This window comes from Euwallacea fornicatus, chromosome 14 (genome assembly GCF_040115645.1).
Source record: "Euwallacea fornicatus isolate EFF26 chromosome 14, ASM4011564v1, whole genome shotgun sequence".
NCBI classification, from domain to species: Eukaryota; Metazoa; Arthropoda; class Insecta; order Coleoptera; family Curculionidae; genus Euwallacea; species Euwallacea fornicatus.
In genome coordinates this window covers 377,045-397,815 of record NC_089554.1, presented here as the reverse complement: position 1 = coordinate 397,815, position 20,771 = coordinate 377,045, and the positions used below count along the sequence as shown (strand labels likewise).

At 33.9% G+C, this 20,771-nt stretch overlaps 2 protein-coding genes across 3 annotated transcripts in view; one reads left to right on the top strand and one right to left on the bottom strand.

The window, feature by feature from the left end:
• LOC136343309 (protein Skeletor, isoforms B/C) overlaps positions 1 to 16,095 on the top strand; it is a 55,749-nt gene extending 39,654 nt beyond the window's left edge. The window contains exons 4-12 of the mRNA XM_066289966.1: positions 5,617 to 5,835; positions 6,248 to 6,448; positions 6,509 to 6,529; positions 6,887 to 7,063; positions 7,129 to 7,325; positions 7,379 to 7,626; positions 8,216 to 8,405; positions 9,024 to 9,324; positions 9,519 to 16,095. Of these exons, the coding sequence (XP_066146063.1) occupies positions 5,617 to 5,835; positions 6,248 to 6,448; positions 6,509 to 6,529; positions 6,887 to 7,063; positions 7,129 to 7,325; positions 7,379 to 7,626; positions 8,216 to 8,405; positions 9,024 to 9,324; positions 9,519 to 9,671 (1,707 nt within the window). The 3' untranslated portion in view covers positions 9,672 to 16,095. The remainder of the gene's footprint in view (positions 1 to 5,616; positions 5,836 to 6,247; positions 6,449 to 6,508; positions 6,530 to 6,886; positions 7,064 to 7,128; positions 7,326 to 7,378; positions 7,627 to 8,215; positions 8,406 to 9,023; positions 9,325 to 9,518) is intronic.
• A 1,035-nt stretch (positions 16,096 to 17,130) lies between these two features.
• Positions 17,131 to 20,680, bottom strand: AP-2mu (adaptor protein complex 2, mu subunit). 2 transcript variants are annotated; one of them, XM_066289971.1, is made up of 7 exons: positions 20,504 to 20,680; positions 20,209 to 20,401; positions 19,177 to 19,339; positions 18,906 to 19,124; positions 18,570 to 18,846; positions 18,286 to 18,519; positions 17,131 to 18,229 (listed from the first exon to the last, which is right to left on the bottom strand). In XM_066289971.1, exons 2-7 carry the CDS (start codon positions 20,383 to 20,385, stop codon positions 17,983 to 17,985), a joined length of 1,317 nt encoding a protein of 438 aa, XP_066146068.1. In that variant the 5' UTR covers positions 20,386 to 20,401; positions 20,504 to 20,680; the 3' UTR covers positions 17,131 to 17,982. The 2 variants fall into 2 exon arrangements, with proteins under 2 accessions (XP_066146068.1, XP_066146069.1); XM_066289972.1 differs by having other exon boundaries at positions 20,539 to 20,679.
• Positions 20,681 to 20,771: the final 91 nt, after the last annotated feature.

The window sequence follows — 20,771 nt, the reverse complement described above, 5'->3', positions numbered from 1 at the left end:
ATTCTATAAAAACTGTATGGTTTAAAATGTAGAATTGACCTATCCCAATTTAAATATACCAGAATGGAAGAAAAAAAGTAAAGGCCCTTTAGCTAAATAAAGTTTCACAAAATATTCTATACTTATGGCCGCCACTGTATATATATATATATATATATATATGTGTGTGTGTGTGAGTGTTTATTCGCTTCACTTAGGCTGCAATTTGTATTGACACATTTTGGTACTAATAGCCTATTTATATTGGTGAAATATACAGGGTATCCTGAAAATACATGTCAAAAATGGTATAAAGAGATTATTTACTTCAATACATTAAGGTTTGGTTCAAAAATTATTTGGAAAAACTGTCTCGTTTATACGCTATTAACAATCAAAGTTCTTGAAAAAATATATATGTTTTTTGTTATATCTGGAAAATGCTTCAATAAATTTCAATGAAACTCATTGTGCATTTGTTCATTAATACAGGGATTATTTTCATGTAACATTCATGTCTTTTTACAATGTGCGAGTGGTGCGTTTTTAGCCATCTTCATACAAAAATAACCAGAACTTTTTATTGGACAGCTGCATCATATTGATTTTTTTCAACGATACGTTATCCCTCTCTCCAACTTTCCTATCTCTTGGAAATTTCCCGTACGGTTAACAATTCACGCCGAAAAAAAAATTCCATACTGGACACCAATTGCCATCACTTCGATAATTATCGATACTTGTCGATGTGAACACTGATGCCATTTATGGAAAATGTAATAATGTATTAATTTTTTTTAATTTCTTTTAATATCAATAATGGCGTTCTCTAATGAACAAATGACCGATAAGGTCAAAATTATAGATTTTTTTGAGCATCATCTGACAGTTGTTTGATTTTAGTTGAATATTTGGCCAGATCTCCTAACCTGAACTAACCTGAACTTATAAAAAAAACAAAAACTATAAATAATAATTTAAATCTATGATGAAGGTAGTATATTTGAGAGATTTTAATTTTTTGAAACTCTCATTTTTTTTAGTATTCTTAATGTTTTTTTTATATTTAGATCATATATTTCAGATGGTTTTAAATCAAAACGCTTCAGTATTTCTTCAAGCAGAAGTATAAAACATAAGGAATTTTGAATGTTGAATATTTACAGTAATTATAAGATGTAACTGTCCTATGACATTCACACAATGGATTATTTCGGGTTTCTCAGTTACATGTTACATACATATGTAAGGTGATTGATACCATGATATCTCATGTCGCAGGAGACCCTTGTAATAAACCAACAATATTGTTAACAATACAATGGGTGCAGGCAATGCTGAATCAATGCGAACCAATCTAGCACAGGAAACTGGCCATCAGGGACATACGTGCAATTCAATTTGCTGACCATCAGTTAACTTTAACATAAAATGGCATTATGACGGTTTGATGTGGTGATTTATGTTTTACAACAGACAACATTTTGGTTTTCTCATACTGGGAAAATTCTGTTGTTCAATTCCTGGCACTGTGGAGTAAGCTCCTGGAAAATGGTTAAGAGGTTTTAAAAAATGCATTGTGTCCCGTCTAAAAGAACTTTATCTCCGAACGACTGCATCCATTGTGTCCGTCATGCTAAACTGGTTCCATTTGCCTCCACGCAATAAATCCAAGAGACGCCCGTCTCTCATAACTCACGGTGCACCCCTGCCTCGACCATTTATTGTATATTAGATAAAATGCTAATTTTCTCCTCTTTACAGAGTTGCCCATTTGTTTGACACGCTTCGCGCCTCCCATGGCATTGCGGGGGGCGAGCTTTCATAGGGCATTTTAATAATGTCACATATACAGGGTATCCGTTTTTGTTATTAAATTATGGCAAAATTGCTCCATTTGAAATCCAAAAATATGCTGGTTAAAAATTTGAAAAATTGCGATGACTTTTGAAGATATTCGAGAAAAAAATGAAATTTTTAAAAAAAATTTCAAGCATAGCTCTTAGCAAGGTCCTTAGCAAGAAAAAGAAGAGAGGAAGATCGTAAAACCTCCCGGCTTCTTATTTCATTCACTGATATCAGTCAGTTACATATTTGTAAAGTAGGTCTTTCATAATTTCTCCTAATCAATAATCTAATGGGGAAAGATCTGGTGAACGTGCTGGCCAAGGTATGTCGTCAGTGTTAGTCGTTCTATTCGTCCGGAAGTATGTATTTTTTGAATGTTGTTATTGACGTAATATGGCATTTAATCAGATAACCCTGCGCAAGAGCTAGTAGCGGATCTATTGGCCAGTAGCTGCCTACCAAAATTTTTGTTATACATAGTGCTTCTTAAACCAATGATGCATAAATTTAAGGGCATATCCCTAGATAAAAATAAAGAAAAAAATTGGTAAATATATATGTCCGGAATCGCTTCATTTCCGAAATAGGGCGTGTTGAAGTTTAGATGAAATCGGTGATTTCCGGATTTGTCACGGAAATGTTAACAAGGGTTTTAGTGCAAGCCCTTAGTAAAGAATGAATGCTATTCTCAATAATTTCAACTGAGAATTCTGACCCATACTTGTGTGGGAGGCGTTGTTCCCAAATAAAATGAAATAAAAATTGGAATTAGTGCCTTGAAGTCAACCAAAATGATTATGAATCCAAACTTCTTCTAACCGACAGCCGAACTCTTTCCAAAACTTCGGGGTGTTAAAAAATCACTACGGTTATTTCTTGAACATATCTAATATTTGGGAAATCAAGCGATTCCAGATACATCTTTATAGGAACTTTTTTCTTATTTTGATTCAAACTAATAGCCTTTTAAATCTGTGCAGCATATTTAAGAATATTTCATAATTATTTCGACGAAAGTAACCGAAAATACAACTTTTGTAACCCTCGATAGTTTTTCGAAGTATTTCGCGGTTTCTAAGTGTCTCCTAAACTCTTTAAAAAACACCTGAGTACCTACACTTTGTTCTTGTCAATTCGTACTATTTTCAGCACAGATTTTGAATTAACGATATTTAAAATGGCCGTTGCTGAATATGAAACACCTCATCAACTCGTGTCTGATAAAACCCCATAATACCCCTAAATGGCTGGCAATTTTGGGCTAATTGCCAACATTATTTATAAAGACCACCCCTCTCCATCCCCGTCCTTGCGACTCCCCATCACGCCGCGACTACGAGGAATATAAATCGTCTTGATTTTCCCCGCTCATCCCCCGAAGCGCTCGTAGTAATAGTATGAATTTCGGCAAGACCGCGTCCCATCCTCGTCTCGTCGAACCAATTTCTGGTGTATTTAGGGTCGAATTTCCATGTTCCAGGCAAACAGAAGGCCGTACTTGCCGTTACAGTTTCACGGTATCGACCGACCCCGGGGCGCACTCGCATCCAAACGCATTTGTTAAAATGGCTACCCGCTTTCCCCCCATTCGTGCTTCCTATTGAAAATTTTGTTTTTAAGTGGCTTTGGGTTTGATAGATACTAATTTGGGTAGTTTTCGAATTGTTCTTTGCTATTATGGAGTCTAAAGCCGGAAGCGTTTCCAGGAGCGATGAGTTTGGGTTTCAAAGAGCTATTGAGAGGCACTCGGTTCGTCTACCTTCAGGGTTAGATTGTGACTATTCACGGTTAACTTTGCAATGCTGTGCCTTGATGTTAGTTTATTTAATAAATATAAATTGATGTATGACAATTCTTTAAATTTCACATCTAGAAATGCAACACCTTCCGAGTTCCGTTGTAAATTCCGAGCGATGTGGGCTAGTAAAAAATGGCCATTACATCGTTATCTTAACTTCTAAAGATACACCAAAATTCCAGGTTTGACACGTGCTAATTTTTTAACATATCTTTGGCGGTTGTCAAAAATACAATCATTAAACAACTGTCAAACAACTCTTTGGCAAGGTCGAAGCGCTTTGTCGCAACTTAAATCGGTCGGCTGTCGAAAGCGCAAAAAGTGTCATATTTCAAACGTCTATATTTCGAAGTTAAAAGGCAAATCTGAATTTTAATAAAATTTACAAGGGAGTTTATTTGACATAAAAACATTTAATCCGAACGCACTTTTCGAATCACTTAATATCCATTTCTGTAATTTTTTTGGCTTCTTACTCGTTCTAATTGAGCGTGTAAATTAAATTCCTAGATACTGATGATTGTTACTAAACCGTCTTCAAAATAGTTGTAATATATATTCGGAAAAGCACATTTTGAATATGCAACAGCCTAATGTTAAGAAAATTCTGCTGGTTTTTTGATGGACTCGAGTACACTTAAAGCAAATTAGAATGTGCCCGAAACAATGGAAGACGGAATTTTTGACGATGCAAGTGTCAGTGTATGCCCAGTCTGGCACTGATGGCAGCCAATGAATAATTGCGTACGAAATGAGGCTGATGACGGGGGAAGTTAATTATAACACGGCTTTAATCGGGTGACATTATGCCGTTTATGTTGAACATAAATCGAGGTCAGGGCAGAAACACTGCTCTCCATAATGATATAAGTATAAGAAAATTTAATACAGGATGTTTCAGAAAAGAAAGACCATGTTGAGGGTGGATAGACTAATTAAAATGTAGTTGAATGTTGCCAAAACGAGGGCCCTAATCTGACTCTTTTTCGAGATCTAGACATTTTAATCAATTTTGGCAAAAACACAATTTTTTATCTAATCCTATTCTTCACTTTCTATCACTCAAATCACAAATATAAAACTATATTTTTAAAATCCAAATAAAATTTTCTATAGGATACGATGGTTTTTTGGGTAAATGTGCCTTTGAAAACCCAATGTAGTCACCTAAATAATAGAAAAATTTGAAATTCCATATATTTTAATATTGCTTAACGGTAGGTTACGCTTACTACTTCTTTAGGGATTTCATCAAAGTCGCCCTATTTAATATACTTTTAAACTAAATACCCACTTTTAAGATTCAAAAGTCTTTTGGTCAGAAATGCCACGCCAAATGACTAAAAACAACAAAAACGAGACACAAAAGTGGGAATACCATTTACAAGTATATTAAACAAGACAATTTTGATGAAATCCCCAAAGAAGTAACTGAGAAATTTATTGAAATGCTATTAAGAAATATAAAAAATATGAAGTTTGAGATTTTCCTATTTTTTAAAGTGGCTAAATCGGGTTCGAAAAGGCACATTTACCAATAAAAACTATCGTATTTTATAGAAGTTTTATGTGCATTTTAAAAAATGTATTTATATTTGTGTTTTGAGTGGTGGAAAGTGGAGAAATAACGAGTTTAAATTTTGAAAAAGCCAGGTTTTCGAAGAAACTTACTAAACTGCCCGTATACCCCAAAAAAATCAGGTTAGAGTCATCATTCTAGTTGCATTTAACTACAATTTAGATTGTCTGTTTACTTTCAAGCTCTATTCCTTTCTTTCTGAAACACATCGTAGGTCTCACAAAAACAAAACAAAAATTAAGACATGAAAAAATCCGATTCCACTTTAAAAAGGCTTTGAGAAAACACATATAGGTACCTATGGATACTTCTTTCCTTTCAGCGTGCAGAGAATAAGTTTCAACTGAGGAAAATAATCCTACTGTGCAGTGAACTCTGAAATAATCAAATTTTAACCCCACATTCATTACAGGTAGACTTCAGTGAGGTGTTCATCCCTCCGAATCTCGAGGTACCAAAACCTCGGGTTCTACCAGAATTCAAACGTCTTGCACATGGTCTACGTTCAGATAACATCAGTATTTTAGACGCGAAAACTTTTTATATTCCGAATCTGCATTATGATGGTGAAGGTCCCGATGCCTACTTCTGGATCGGAAATGGTACCGAACCCAATCCGTCTGGACATAAGGTAGATAATTGTTTGGTTAAATATAGAACATGCAGAGGTAATATAATAAGTGCAAAAATAGAAACTATGGATTGTTTTTAGATAGTTTACATGAGTTAAAATTAATTTCAAATAAAGAACGAATGCAAGCATTGCACTAGTGCATTTTTCAGTTTAGGTGAAAAGAGTGCAAACTGGATAAAAGTCGTATATTAAATTTCGTTGCATAAATGGCAGTTAAGAAGAAAATTTTATGAATTGAGGTTTAGAGCACGGTCGCTTGTTGTACCATTAGTAATTGCTAGGGGAGCCAGGGAAATTATCCAATAATTGCACTTGTGCAAATTAACGCAGTAATTCATCGCTGATTGCTTCCGTATAATATTGAGATACCAATTTTGTATTGTTTAAATATGATATTTGAACTTTACAGGTTCCTAATCAACTAAATACATATGACCCTCTGAAACAATATCTCGGGCAGGATATCGAAATTCAACTTCCCAATCCCTGGAATATGTATAATATTGACTGGTTGTCGGTATGGTGTGTGCAATACAGGATTAATTATGGCCATGTGATGATACCTAAAGATCTGGAGGTGCCTCCAGCTTTGGGACAAACGAAAATATCCGTATGTTAACTTTTGTCAAATTAAGCATAATTTAATAAATTATTTCCGTTTTTGCTTTAGCCATCTTGGTGGTACAATCCAGTAAGTATTTCAAGTGAAAAGCACATGAGTGCGTTAACAAATTAAATTTAACATGTAGAAGACAATAAAGTTAACACATATGCGTTTGTAGAAAAAATATTGTACCTAACAGGTGGGAAAGCACCTTTATCGCGCACGATTACTGACCAAACCCCGCCTCGCGTCCTTTCGTAAACTGCAATGATCGTGCGGGCATGTATCACTTTCCGCACTCGTTAGGTAAATGACTAATACTGCATAAATGCAATAAATTTGTTATGGAAATATAAATGTTTTTTTACCTTTCCATGCAATTAAACAATAGATTCCATGTTAATATTTTGAACATTCAATTTAAAACTTTGAAATTTCATAAAGACTACGACGACCCTCATCCCTCCTGGATCCACGAACTGCAGGGAATTTTTAGATAAACGGCTCCAAGTGAAATGGGTCATGAAAGGAGATCGGGTTGAGATTACTTTGTCCGCCCGGATTGGAGAAGATAAATATGTCGCCTTCGGCTTGTCCGGGGATAACACTAAGGCGCAAATGGTGATTGTTTTTCAGGTCGCAAAAACTCACGAATAATATGATAATTAATCATAGAAATTTTTCAGGTTGGCGCCGATATTACAGTGGCGTATTTCGATAAAAATAAGGGCGCTTTTAGGGCAGTTGACTACTACATTTCGCATGCGTCCCAGTGCGATGGCAAATCGGGGGTATGCCCCGATGAACTTATTGGAGGTGGAAACGATATTACGGTGGTCCATGGAGAGCGAAGCGATGGTGTCATGACTATTACTTATTCTAGGTAAGTTTGCAGGAAATTCGGTATAGTTGAATTCAAACAGAGGTTCTTTAAAGACCTCTTCGAACCAACGAAGCGATCAACGATCGTTCGATACCGGAAAACGAACCAGTGCAGGTGATTGCAGCCATTGGGACGTTGAATTCACGAATGGAGCCTAATATTTATCAGTCGATGGAGGATTCAACCGGGAGCGATATTGAAATTAACTTTGGACAGTTGGATGATAATCAGTGCTCGCTAAGCTTGGAAGAAATTCCTTCAGAAGATTGGATTTTGCCTTGGACTCCATTTAAAATTATTGGTGAATATTCCGTAGTTTACACAAAATTAGCAAGTGCAGACATTGAATGTGAAACAAGTGTGTGATCTGCTCTCACTCGATATTTTTCATCGAAGCCAAATGACGCAAGGAAATGTGAAATTTCCTGCTCAGTGTGCAGCTAAGTGACATCGAAGGGGGGGGGGACACTGTTCTGCACTAATTCACCTTAGGACAAATATCTTTCAAATTCACTTACTTTTCATTTCGATTCCATTACTCCTTTCTCACACACCTTATCTTATAATTTACGGAAGTTCCATTGCGTCGCAATTTCGTCTTTCCGCGTCCTCTTTTCCCGTGTGTGTCGGATTCTCTCACAATCCCTCCATCTGCGCCCAAAATCCACACATTTATCCTCAAGTTCACCTATTTCCTTATATATACAAGTATGTGCTCCTGGTTCCATAGATCATTCGGATGCCTTGCGGTCATCATACAGCACCTTAGCTGCTTTCTTCTCCAGGCCTGCCTCTGTCCACAAATCTCCACAATCATATTCGTTCGCTTTTCGTTACATCCATTAGATGGTCGATAAAATTCATCTTCAACTCACTAATCTGTTTCACAGGAGAGAACACATTCTACGTCAAAATGGGCCCAATGGGGGGTGCTAGGGGCTACTCCAAAATAACTGGAATAAAATCATATGGCGTCTGCTACTACATCAACGACAAACTGTTACCAGAATTGACCGTTGAAAGAGGGCAAACTTATACATTTATTGTCGAAGCTGGAGCTTCGAGTGTACACCCTCCACGGTAAGTAAAGGTCAAGGAGAAGATGACGACGCGAAACAGATGGAGCTGGACAATAAAATGATATATGAAGTAAAAATGTAGGTATTAAAAGGAATTGGAATATATCCTGATCCCAGTTATTACCTTCCTTCCTAAAGAATTTTCAGTAAAGTAAAGACGCGAAAACAAAAATCTACGACGCTGAAAGTTTTGAATAGGTATTAATCTAAACATTCTTTTAAACTATGAAAAAATAATTCAAGGGGTTTTTAACGAAACCCAGAATTAGTGCATTCCAAGGACAGGAAATGATTGAAGATTAATGGATCAATTGAAGAATTTGACCCTCTTAATATAAATAAGTCGTGTTCCCACGCATCTCTCAACAGTTCGATGTAATACCCGACTCTTTGGAGGAAAATACAATAACTCAACCTTATTTCTATTGTTAAATTAAATTTCTATTTTGGGACTCTTGGGCTTACTATCAATTAGAGCATTTGTCATTAAGTTAGTTAAAGCGACAGAAGCTATTGATGTTAATATATTTTCAACCGATGTTGGACACAGAAAAATTTTTTAAATGTCCAAAGTCAGTCATAGTTAACTAGCACGAATATTAAATTGTATTTTCTCTAGGTTTCACCCTTTGTACATCACAGATTCGAAAGAAGGTGGTTTCGATCTGTATATCAAGTCGCAGTCCTTACGAAGAGAGGAAAGAATTTTCGCAGGGGTAGCATATGACACAGAAGGGTTCCCTTATCCTACGGCCACTGGTCGCTATTGCGAATGGACTCATAAGAATTTCGACATGGCAGACGAGTGTGCCACTTTCGATGATTATATGAAAACCTTGAGGTTGCAATGTGACGTTGGCGATCCAGCTTATTTGAATTGGACAGTTCCTCGAGATGCTCCAGACCTTTTATATTATCAGGTAAGGCTGTGAAGGGTAATGATGCGGTACTCAAACCAAATTGCCGGTATCTGCTTGTAAAAACAAGCAGCCGCGTCTGTTTTCGGACCCTTTTATATTCCGAAAATTTTAGTTGGAATTGCGTTTTTGACTAATTTACTTATTTCCATTTGTAATTATGTGTTTAAATATTTAATGTAGAATTCTTTTATTAGTGTTATAGACACACTAATTTAGGATGGAAAATACATGTAGTCGAGCCAGGGTATATTTCCCAGCAAAATGGAGACAAAGTTGGAGGAGCAGCTGCTGTTACGATATCCATATCCACAATAATATCAGTGCACAGCATATTTAGCCTACTTTAAAGGATCTGTAAAAGTCTACGTTTACAAGAATCTTTTAGATAAGATTTCCTTTGATGACAATAAAAAGACGATAATTTTAGTGTTAATAAACAATTGTTTACAAGACGCACAATTAACTGTTTGTCGAGTTAAATGTGAGGTTTTTAGTTTGAAACTCAAGTAAAGTTTAGGAAAAATAACTTAAAACGTTTGATATTGCAGCAAACGTTTTTTCTTGTAAGCTACAGATTTTTCTTTTATATCGTAACATATCACGTCAAGTTCTTAATCTCTTAGCGCTAAGGTTTTAATGGCTTTTCATCTCTGTAAAAATGTCAATTTTATACTTACCCTTGAACTACATTTTCAAGTAATTCTAGGATTAGTCAGATAATTTTGAGAGATCCATTCAATAAAAAAGAGAAGGGAGTGACTAATGTTACAAAACTCTTAACCTACATCAGTGTAATATAATAATATCTTTGAGAACTTCCTATCCATTTTGGCTATATTTTGTTCCATTCAGATTTCAACTGTCTGATATACAAAATTTTGTCCTGAAAGAAAGTGAAAATTATAAATGGTATAACAGATCTGCGATAGAACCAACAAAATAACATCTTATAAAAACATGTTGAACATTATACTGGAAAGGGGATTGCAATACAACAGATTGGTTATATCTTATAATTTTATATTTGCCATTAGCTTCTTTAGTTATAAACTAAAAATGTTTTAGAAGGTGATCTGCAAACCGCGGTTTTTGTACAAATCGACCAAATTGAGTTAGACAAGGGATATCCTATTTTAAACAGTATTCTACACGATAAGCCACATCATTGATGATTTTTAGAAGGTGTAGTTTGCAAATCACCTCCTTATTTGCAAATCGCTTAAAAGCGGGTAAAAGTCAATGAAAATCTATTCTTCTGGTCTTTCGTGATGTAAGTAAGTAGTAGAAAGTGTAGCAGCATGAGAAACTAACACAACTTGCTCTCTGTCATTGCCAAAATGCCAAAATTTAACACCAGATCTGTCAAAATCGTACTTCGTTTTTAAACTGTCAATGAGAATTTCATTTATTACTGTTCTCATTTTGACGATGTAGCTTACTGAATATGTCAAACATGAGAAAAGCACGTATATGAGTGACTTAAATCACATACAGATATCACCAATTCAACTGAAAACATAGAGATTGTACAAGAGGGACAAAGACCGCATAAAGCTTAATATGCCTCTGACAATGACTAACGAAGTGGGTTTCGAGCCTATTGGCTTACGTGGGCGTAGTCAGTCCAGCATTACTAGATCTCTCACCGTTTCAGAATTTTTACCAATATAATTCTAGTGATGGATTAATTTTTTAAAATTTATTTACCTTCCTACTTTTTACTGTGATATATATTTTTTTAATTCCATCGCCACAAAGACAGCGAAATCGATATTAACCCAAACATCGAAATGGAAACGTCGATCGGATTGACTACCTATTTCAACTACTAGCCCCACAACACACTTCATTGGTCTTTGTCGGATGCATTAAAATTTATGTGATCCTTCTCTTCCCTACTCTCACTTGCGCAATTCCTAGGTTCCGACTTGAACTGGTTACACCTGTACATCGAATATTAAAAACTATTATATTTATTAATGTCTAGTATCGAACAATTGTTTCTAATACGGATTAAAAGAGAATAGTTCGACTCAAAATTGGTTTACACGAAAGCCCTCAGTTTTTCCATAAATACTTCAAAGCGCGTAATTTTAAACAAATTTTATGTTTTACAAAACGCTATTAAGAATTTTGTTCTGGGAACTTTCTACGTGAAAATTGACTCCTTTTGCACTTTATACTCAGCAATAGTAATTCTTGCATTAAATTTGATCTTTACCCAACTAAAATTTCCTCATAAAGCAGCATTTTCAGAATCCGACTGCATATGTAACATTCGACTTCATCTGACAATACGTTTCTTTAACAAACCGTCTAATAAAAACATTAATAATTAGTTAAGACAATAAAACATGTACAATAATTTTTAATAAAATTTAAACTTATACATAATATTATTATATTTATACTTAAAGTTTTTATATTGCTTTTGATGTTCAAAACGCTAGTAATTCTAAGATATATAATAATAATGATGATAATCATAATATTTGTAGCTATGTGTAGCTGTTTTCGGCATTTTTGCTGGTGGTTGACAATAAACTGGAGAAATTTGAAGATAAGTGTAATATTTGGGTGATCTTGTTTCTGTTATCATTAATCCGAAATTTCTTGATCATGTTGTAAAATAGCAGATTCGGTTTTCTTGTGGTATAGAAAATCATTTTGGAAAAAATCATTTCGTTTTCATTTTCTGGAGTACTAAAGGAACGTTTAAAAAGGGCGAATGTAATCTAGGTTCTAGTAGAATATTTCTATTAACTTATAGTGTAATGTATATAAGTAAAATGATCTTGTGAACTAATATAGTTTCAGTAAGTTACTATACGGACAAATAGCTATAAAACATTTATGATGTGGTTCTAGAAAACTAATAAAACATTTGTGGCATATACGGACATCTTACCAAAGAAGACGGTTCTTTTACATAACGCCTATACAGGGCAATTCTCAACTTATACGTATAAAATTGAGCAATTACTGCTCAATTATATATATAAGTTGAGGACAAGCAATGATTATTATTGAAAAATATGAAGTAAAACGCTTTTAATTTCGCACATACCAATTTAATTCATATAAAAATAAAAGAACCAGAATTTCATAAAATTGAAAATGCATTTAATTTATCATAGTAACTCTTTAAAGTTATTTTCATGATTTTCAATACAAAATTAAGTTCGACGAATCCACAAGTTCTTATACGCGCGGCCCAAACGAGATTATCGATGAATTGCTTCAGTAAAAATATATATGTAATTTCACAATTCTTGTTACGTGTTAACTTTGATAACATACACTATAGTTTTTACGTTCCCCACAAATAAAAATCAAGCGGATTAAGGTCTGAGAATTGCAGAGACCACCTAATTAGACCACCTTGGCCTACCAATCGTTCGAGAAAAACAAGATTCAAATATTGTTGCATTTGTAGTATAAAAAATTGTGAAGTACCATCGTGAAGAAACCACATATGCTGTTTATCGGTGAGATTAACTTATTTAAGGAGTTTTGGTAAATTATTGCATACATTAAATTACGTATAAAAATTATAAATAATAAGCATCATTTAAATAATTTTTCAAAACGAATGGTCCAATAAGCACTCTGTTCACAATACTACACATTTACTCAGAATTGTTGCTGAAACTGTCTTCTCCGAGTGTTGCCGATTTTTACATACCTAGTAACGCATATTATGGAAATTGTGGATATCATTACATATAAAAATTGCCTCATCTGTAACTAAAATGTTCGTGGTAAAATTTGGGTTTAACTGTTGCTAATTTAACAACCACAGGCAAAAGTTCACTTGAATCGGAAGATCCCTTGGAAGTAAGGCTCGTACCCGCGGCACGTCAAATGAATAAAGTAGTGCCTTAAGGTGCATCAAACTGTGAATTGTCATATCCGAAAATTAAACTGAAATTGTCCTACTGCTGATGTTATGCCAAACTGCTCGTAGACGACATTTAAAATCTCTTTCTCGAGATTCACAGTTTGTTGAGGTCCAATTGCTCCCCCATATTACCCAGGCATCGACCGCAAATTGCCAGTTTCTCTATAACGCTGAATTACATGGATGGTTTCTATGGGGGAACCTTTGAGCACAAAGATTTGGCGCAGCTACTGAATTTTGATGTGATTCGCCGTATGCTGTTACCATGTCCAGTTGTTCGTTTGAAAAATTATGCGCCATTCTAATCGCATAAAAATAAATTCGAATACGACCACCATTAAAAACAAGGTATTGCTAGAAATACCAAAGATATCCTTCTGACTTGTTTACTTCTTAGTTTTTATAAATAAAAAATCTCACCTGAACAATTTTTCTTGTCCAGCTCAACTATGTATTGAAAATCACGGAAATAACTTAGAATAGTTACTATGATAAATTAAATGCATTTTTAAATTTATGAAATTCAGGTTCTTTTATTTTTATCTGAAATAAATTGGTATCTCCAAAATTTAAAATGTTTTACTACACTTTTTTTCACTAATAATACTTACTTGCCCTCAGGTATAACTTCCCAAGTTTATGTGTATAGGTTCAGAACCATCTTGTATAAAATTTTTGGAACCAAAAAACATTGATTGTCTACAGTTTATTAGTCTCGTGCTGTAACCAAGTAAAACACTATATAACAATAATGGTTATCATAATGGTTGCAAAGCAAACACAAAGCGAAGCAGGAAACTTTCTGAGAAAGCTATAAATTTGAAACTGGATTATGAATAATCAAACAACAAAGGTTGGTATATTAACCAAACATTATTGAAAAAAAAGAGAAAATGGCCAATAGACCAACCTGTTGCAATCATGAATATCACATGAAGACATATCGTAGAAACGAAGGTAAATTATTAATATAAAGTAGGCTCAAGAATGTGAGGTAGAATGAGTGGAATAGGCATTCTAGGTAAGTAAATTATGACTGAAGGAGTGAAGTATCAATTCTCTAGTCGCAAGTTTTATAAAAATAATTAATAAGGTTGACTACATGTAGGGAAATTGTCGATTAATACGAACAATGTAACGGGCAAGATAAATAACAAGTCCAAAAGTTTCTTAAAAAAACTTAAAATTCAAGCATCTTCGAATACACCTACAAGGTGTCCCAAAAATATTTCAACATATCCAATCTGATATATTAAATTTGGTATATAATCATTTGATTATTTATTTATATTCGGATGCTGATCTAGAATATAAGATACAGGTAAAATCATTAGAACTTAACGTGAGATATAAAAATCGTCAATTAGTGCTTTGTGAGCTTGACTACTTAGTTACGCAATAATATAGTGCCACCCAGTGGTAACAATGAAATTTTAATGAAAATGTCAGGCTTGGAAGGTGTCATGATTTTTGGGACACATTGTACCTTCTAAAAAGCCCTGGTATAAAAACTACCAATATATCAAAAAATCTTTTATATAGATTATCTTTTCCACGTATAAAAGCGACTGTGTATAATCCTGTGTAAATTTATGATGTAATTGTGTGACGTTGGATGTGAGGTGAAAATGTTAGGAACAAATGACAAGCCACACAATAGTACCATTGAAGTACCGTTTAATTGGCCAAATCAATATAAATACTTAATTATGTATATTGTTTTTATGTGGATTTGCTTCATATCAAAGTATTGTGATGGGTATAACTATACGTGCCATTGCGGACATTTTAGAATTAAAATGATTATTGATTATTCTATAAAACACATGTTGAGGAAATTGACAAATTTAAACCTCATCAAACGTAAATTCTTTATTATGTTTTACGTTGTTTTTGCTTTGGTGATCAAACCGAAAGGACGTATCAACCCAATTCGACTTTCTATACCACAAGCTACAAAAATATTAATAGAGATCTGCGTTAAGTCAAAACATAACATTTTTCTTACGTTTTGGATATCACCGGAGGAGGGTATTTCTCGCTTACTATTTCTGTTTGTAAGTATAGTTAGGTGAATGGAACATTCCCCTCATTGATTGGATACATAAATTATTATGCATAATAGGAATATCTGTGGTGGTAAAAATAACGATGCACGAAAGCACTTTCATTTCATATTCAACTACCCTAATTTTTAATTATATGAATGTTTAGAAAAACGTTAATATCGAATTATGTTTTGTGTCGACTTCAATAAATACCCAAATAAGGTATTTGTTTTTGCAATGTGTGACGACAATATTAATGTAAAGTTACTAGTCTTATGTACTTCGACAATAATAATAAAGTGTAATATTTGAAATACAGACAAACGTCAATTAAGTTCCTTATAGGAGAATAACCGAGAGAATAGGAACATTAGAAAGTGTTTACCTACATATTACATCTTCTACTGAGGCTATTTGCTCTACTGTAGCCGTTGGTTAATGTGCTTTATTTTAAAGCATTTTTGACAATAAAGGCAGATTATCTCTTGAATTGAAACAGTAGAAAACAAAGTTGAAAAAAAATCTTTTTAGGAAATAAGCTTATGATTGATTTTTGTGTGATTGAAAATTGATTTTATAACTGAGATGGATAGTAATATTTGTTTCTGTTTCAGTTAGAATTAAATCTGCCACAAACTAACAAAATAGTAAATTAGAATGATGTGTTACTAGTTATTTGTTATTTAATATTAGAAATTTTGCCCGGTTTTGTAATTCCTTTGTATATAAACGCATTAAAGTACTGACTTGTACCTTTGTATTTACGCGCTCTTGATGTTTTTATTTAATCTGTTCATTGTAAATAAAGTACTTTTGTGTAAACGATCGACTATTTGCTGTTCGAGCATGAAGGGGACGTACCCACTCAATTTCATAGATACTAGTTAATCCCACTTCAATTCTTTTAATCTGTGGTTGTTGCGAATCTTGAGATTCTCCACATTAAAACATGAGAAAGTGTATGATAAAGTAAAAGAAGCAAATAACTTTCCCAGACAAACAGGCTTTACTGGTTCTATTCTCTAAACCAATATCTTAATTTGTTTTCTGATGTAGCAGAAGTTCGAAATTTATTTAGTTTTTCAACAAGACACGTTTGGAAATTGAGGAATTTTTTTTTGATATTACTACATCAAGTATTTTTGTGGGCTTCCACTGAAGTGTAGCGAGGACAGTTTGAGGTAGTTGATTGCAACTACTAGCAAAATTACACAGCACTAATTATAAGTTTTACAGTGAAGTTAAATGAATCTGATTCAATTTGTTACACGAATTTCATTATAAATAGCAAAGACCTACAGTTGTGAATCGGGTGCAAGCTAATTACATAATACGAGAGTTTTACTAAAACATAATATACTTCACGTAAGGTAAAAAAATCCATGAATTTACAAGATAACATAGTCAGTAAAAGATTTTTTCCGAATTTAGAGTCGTTATAGCCGCATAACCGCACACTATTATCAGTTTCATTATGAGCTATATTACCGTACTGCTATAGCTTTTTTTTTGTCATTTTGGCGGGGTGCACGTGTACGATTTATATGACAATTTTTTAAAAATGCCTTTTTTCCATCTGTCTTTCAGCCATCTCGTTATTAAACATAAATGACTTATTTTAAATCAGCCTTTTTAAACTACTCAAAGTTCAAATGATAATGCACCTTCTTTATGCCAATCCTCCTCACCTAAAATTATCCAAATTCTTTTTGTAGTGTACCGCATCCCCTACCCAAAGAGATTGTGTCGACTGTTATCCACCGAAAAGCCACAAAACATCAAGTTTCTTAGAGTTCCTGCAATATACCCACCTTGAAAATTTTCAAGGAAATTAACAATTGAATCGAACAATTCCAATCACAGTTTATGACTATAATATATTCAATTATTCTCTTAAAGATTAAGGTTAATAATAATTAATATTTTATTTGTTCCAACCAATTCACTATTCATAACTAACATTTCTAATTAACTTCTCAGCTGAGCAAGAAGTTCAATGTTTAAAGCCTTACAATATATAGACACACGACGGACAATACGTGATAACCATTATTTTTATGCCTGAATTCTCTAACTATATATTTACATCCAACGTTAACGATGTATAGTTGTATCTTTGACGTAAAGCAATAAAAATTTGCAGTGATACACCACTGTTAAGATACATCGGATGTTACAGAATTTAACCCTTAATATCAATACATATTTCAATCTCGTATCGAAATTTGTTAAATAACTTACGGAAATATAACTCAATGAAGCAGTATCAAAATCGGTTTAATGAACCACATTTTGACAAATAGCTACAAGTATTATTTATACAAGTTCAGAAGCATTTTAGCTTATTTCCTATAAAACATTTTTCAACAGAAATATCTTTATAAAACAATAGAACAGAAAAAAATAAAAACACGTACATAGATATGAATATTAATATAAGGCAGGTAATACCAAATTTTCATTTTATTTTTTAAGTGACTTCATTGGCTTATTCAAAAACTTTGCTAAATTAACGTTTCTTGCCAAGTTCCTTACACACACATATTTTGTAAATTATTCGACAAATTTCAAGTCCTCGATATTTTTTTTTTACAATGCAATCAAAATTATTTTCTTCCTCTTCACTCTTGCTAAGGATATACAATATCGAGTATTTATGTTCACCTAATAGGTCATGTTTGCCTCGCCAAATTGCCTCAAATATTCGAATTAACATCGGGTCTCATAGAGCCCGCTTCTGCCGATATAACGCACCCATTTAATAACGTCGTGATCGGAATAATTGAGTTTCGGCTCAAACACCTTGAGATACCGCACCTTAAATCCTGAAGGAGCAAACGGTACCTCGAAATTCATTGAAATTGGAGGACGAGTCCATTTTTTCTTGGTGTCTGTTTCTAGAAGTTCAATTTCGGCAGACAGTTGAGTCTCTTTCATGCCAGCCATACGTTTAATTCTGATAAAATTGTTCCTTTTATGTTAAGCAGATATGACATGTTATATAAAACTCACTTCCAAACAATGGCGTTTTCTGACGCCTTATACTTTGCCTTTCCTTTAAGACAAATCAATTGAACGCCTGAAGTGTTCAATGGGGTTGGAATTTTAACTTCAATTTTTTGCCCTAAAAGAGAGGGCTTGAAGTTGCTCTTCAACACTACTTTGACCTCCATTTTTGTACGCCCTACTTCTCTTACAAGAGGAATGACTCTGAATGGCAGAGATATGTCTTTGGTCGTTCGGTATCTGCAATAATTTTTGTAAGAAGAATATGTGGGGTAAATAACAAAGATTACCTCATGAGCTCAAATTCACCATCAGGCGGAATAAAACTAATAGAATGTTCTGTTTCGAATTTGCTGAGTTTAACGCATTGGTGAAATTGACAGTCGTCAATAACAACCACCGGTTTGCCAGATCTGGCAGGATCAGTATCTGTGGTAGTTCCTACACCTCCTTTTCCCTTGGCCTCCATGACGATTTTGTCATTAATTCCGAATTTGCATTCCGGCATACCAGACAAATAAGATTTCATCACCACCTTACCAGCCACGTGGGCAGAAAGAACTTGACCTAAATAGCAGTAAAAATAAACACCGAGAATCAAAACCTCTCGGAAATTGAGGCCGTACCTTGAGGCGACATTAACAAATTAACATATTCCAACACGTCTAGGAATAGTTCATTTCTGCGATATTTAATACCTTCTCGCCTCCACCCAATTTGCCCAGTTACTTGGGAAGTAATTTGGGCTTGCTCTTCTTTTGTGGCCGATTTGATACCCTGCTGCGTAATGAATGTTTTCAGAACTCCAGTGTCGGTGTTCTGAGGATATCCGAAATCAAGAATTTCTGCAATAATTTTTTACTTAAAATTACAATTCCATAAGAGAGTATTTTATACCATCTAGCAATTCATAAATAAGCACAAAGTTGTTCTTGATGTTTTCTTCAGAAATTTTCCCAAAGTAGGATTGCATAACTTCGATGATTTTTAGTAGAAATTCGAAAACCATGGCAGCATTGACATTCTGCTTCGTTACTGCGGCGATCCAGATGTTGGCCCTCTGTAGGACATAAAAGGGGTGAGTTCAGGTTAATAAAGTAACTAGAAAAAATTAATATGTATACTTTGATGTACCTAGAGCAAAAATTGTGGTCGTGATTAATAACCTGGAAGAAATCAATTTTTGTCAACCAGTATTGTTTAAAAATATTGTTTGTTACCATAATTTGATTGATAACACTTTCAACTCACTATTTCTAACTATATTTATAGTCCATAAAAAGACTCACAAACACAAAAATAATTTAACTTAAAAGAAGAGAGTTAAGTAAAATGGTAACGTTTCAACTTGCATGAGACATTCTTAGTTTAGGGGTCATGTTATTAATTATAAGACAGTACCCAACTTGAAGAGTTTTTGGAAACATGTCACATCTACACATATTACCTCTTTGTTGATGCCTCCAATGTTTTTGCCAATGAAAAGGAGAGTTAATATATGATATTAATGACATGAAAGTCATTAAATTCGTACTACTTTTTCACCCCATATTTTTTTTTTGTGTTGACTTGGGTTTTTCTTAAACAATTCTTTACTTTTTTTTTCTTTTGAATTTCCATCTGAAGAAGTTATGCCCCAAATGAGTTTCATGAATACATGGTACAGGTTAATTTTCTCACCAATCAAAATCTAACAACACCTATAATCAATAATGCAATTAAAATCTATATAAATTTATAAACAGCAATTTGGAAATACCGGAAATAATGAAGAAAGAAAATAACAAGTTTATAAATTTAGTTTTAATATATAAGATGTCTATGGAAAATTACATATTCTATATATGTTTACAGAAGAGGTACCCTCTCAAATATTTTCCTTGCAATTCTACATTTACGAACAGCATAAAACATGCACACAATTCTTACCTTGATATGGAAAAACGACGTACGAGCAATGTTGGTTACAGGAGACCTAACTTGTTGCCTGGCGTGAATTACATTCACTCGAAAGGCATCTACAGCATTACGTCCTATATCATCTCGGTAGACCCTTGATATGAGGACCTCACCCTTGTGATTATATACAAAAAGCCCTCCAATCATGACGATAGGTAGCGTTCTAGGGAAATATGAAAAACAAGTCTTGATGTGGCAAAAGTGGTTTCTCTATTGGGCAGGTATAATGAAAAAAGTACTTTTATCCAATTTACTAGTTATTTACCTGCAAGCTACGAGACAAGAAGTTTTACCTCTCACCTTAACCGTTAATATTCTTGATATTAGTTGTGCATTATTAATGGAAATTTAGAAATTTTATTAATAAATTAAGGAGTTTTTCTAAAGATCCATATCAACATCCACCCCTTTTTCCTTTTCCACCATATACCGAATTGTCAAAACTTCGGACAGATTTACATGTCAGTCATTTCTCTGGTCAATTACAGCCATTTGTCTTACGCCAGACGTGATGGTAGAACTGGCATCGTGGC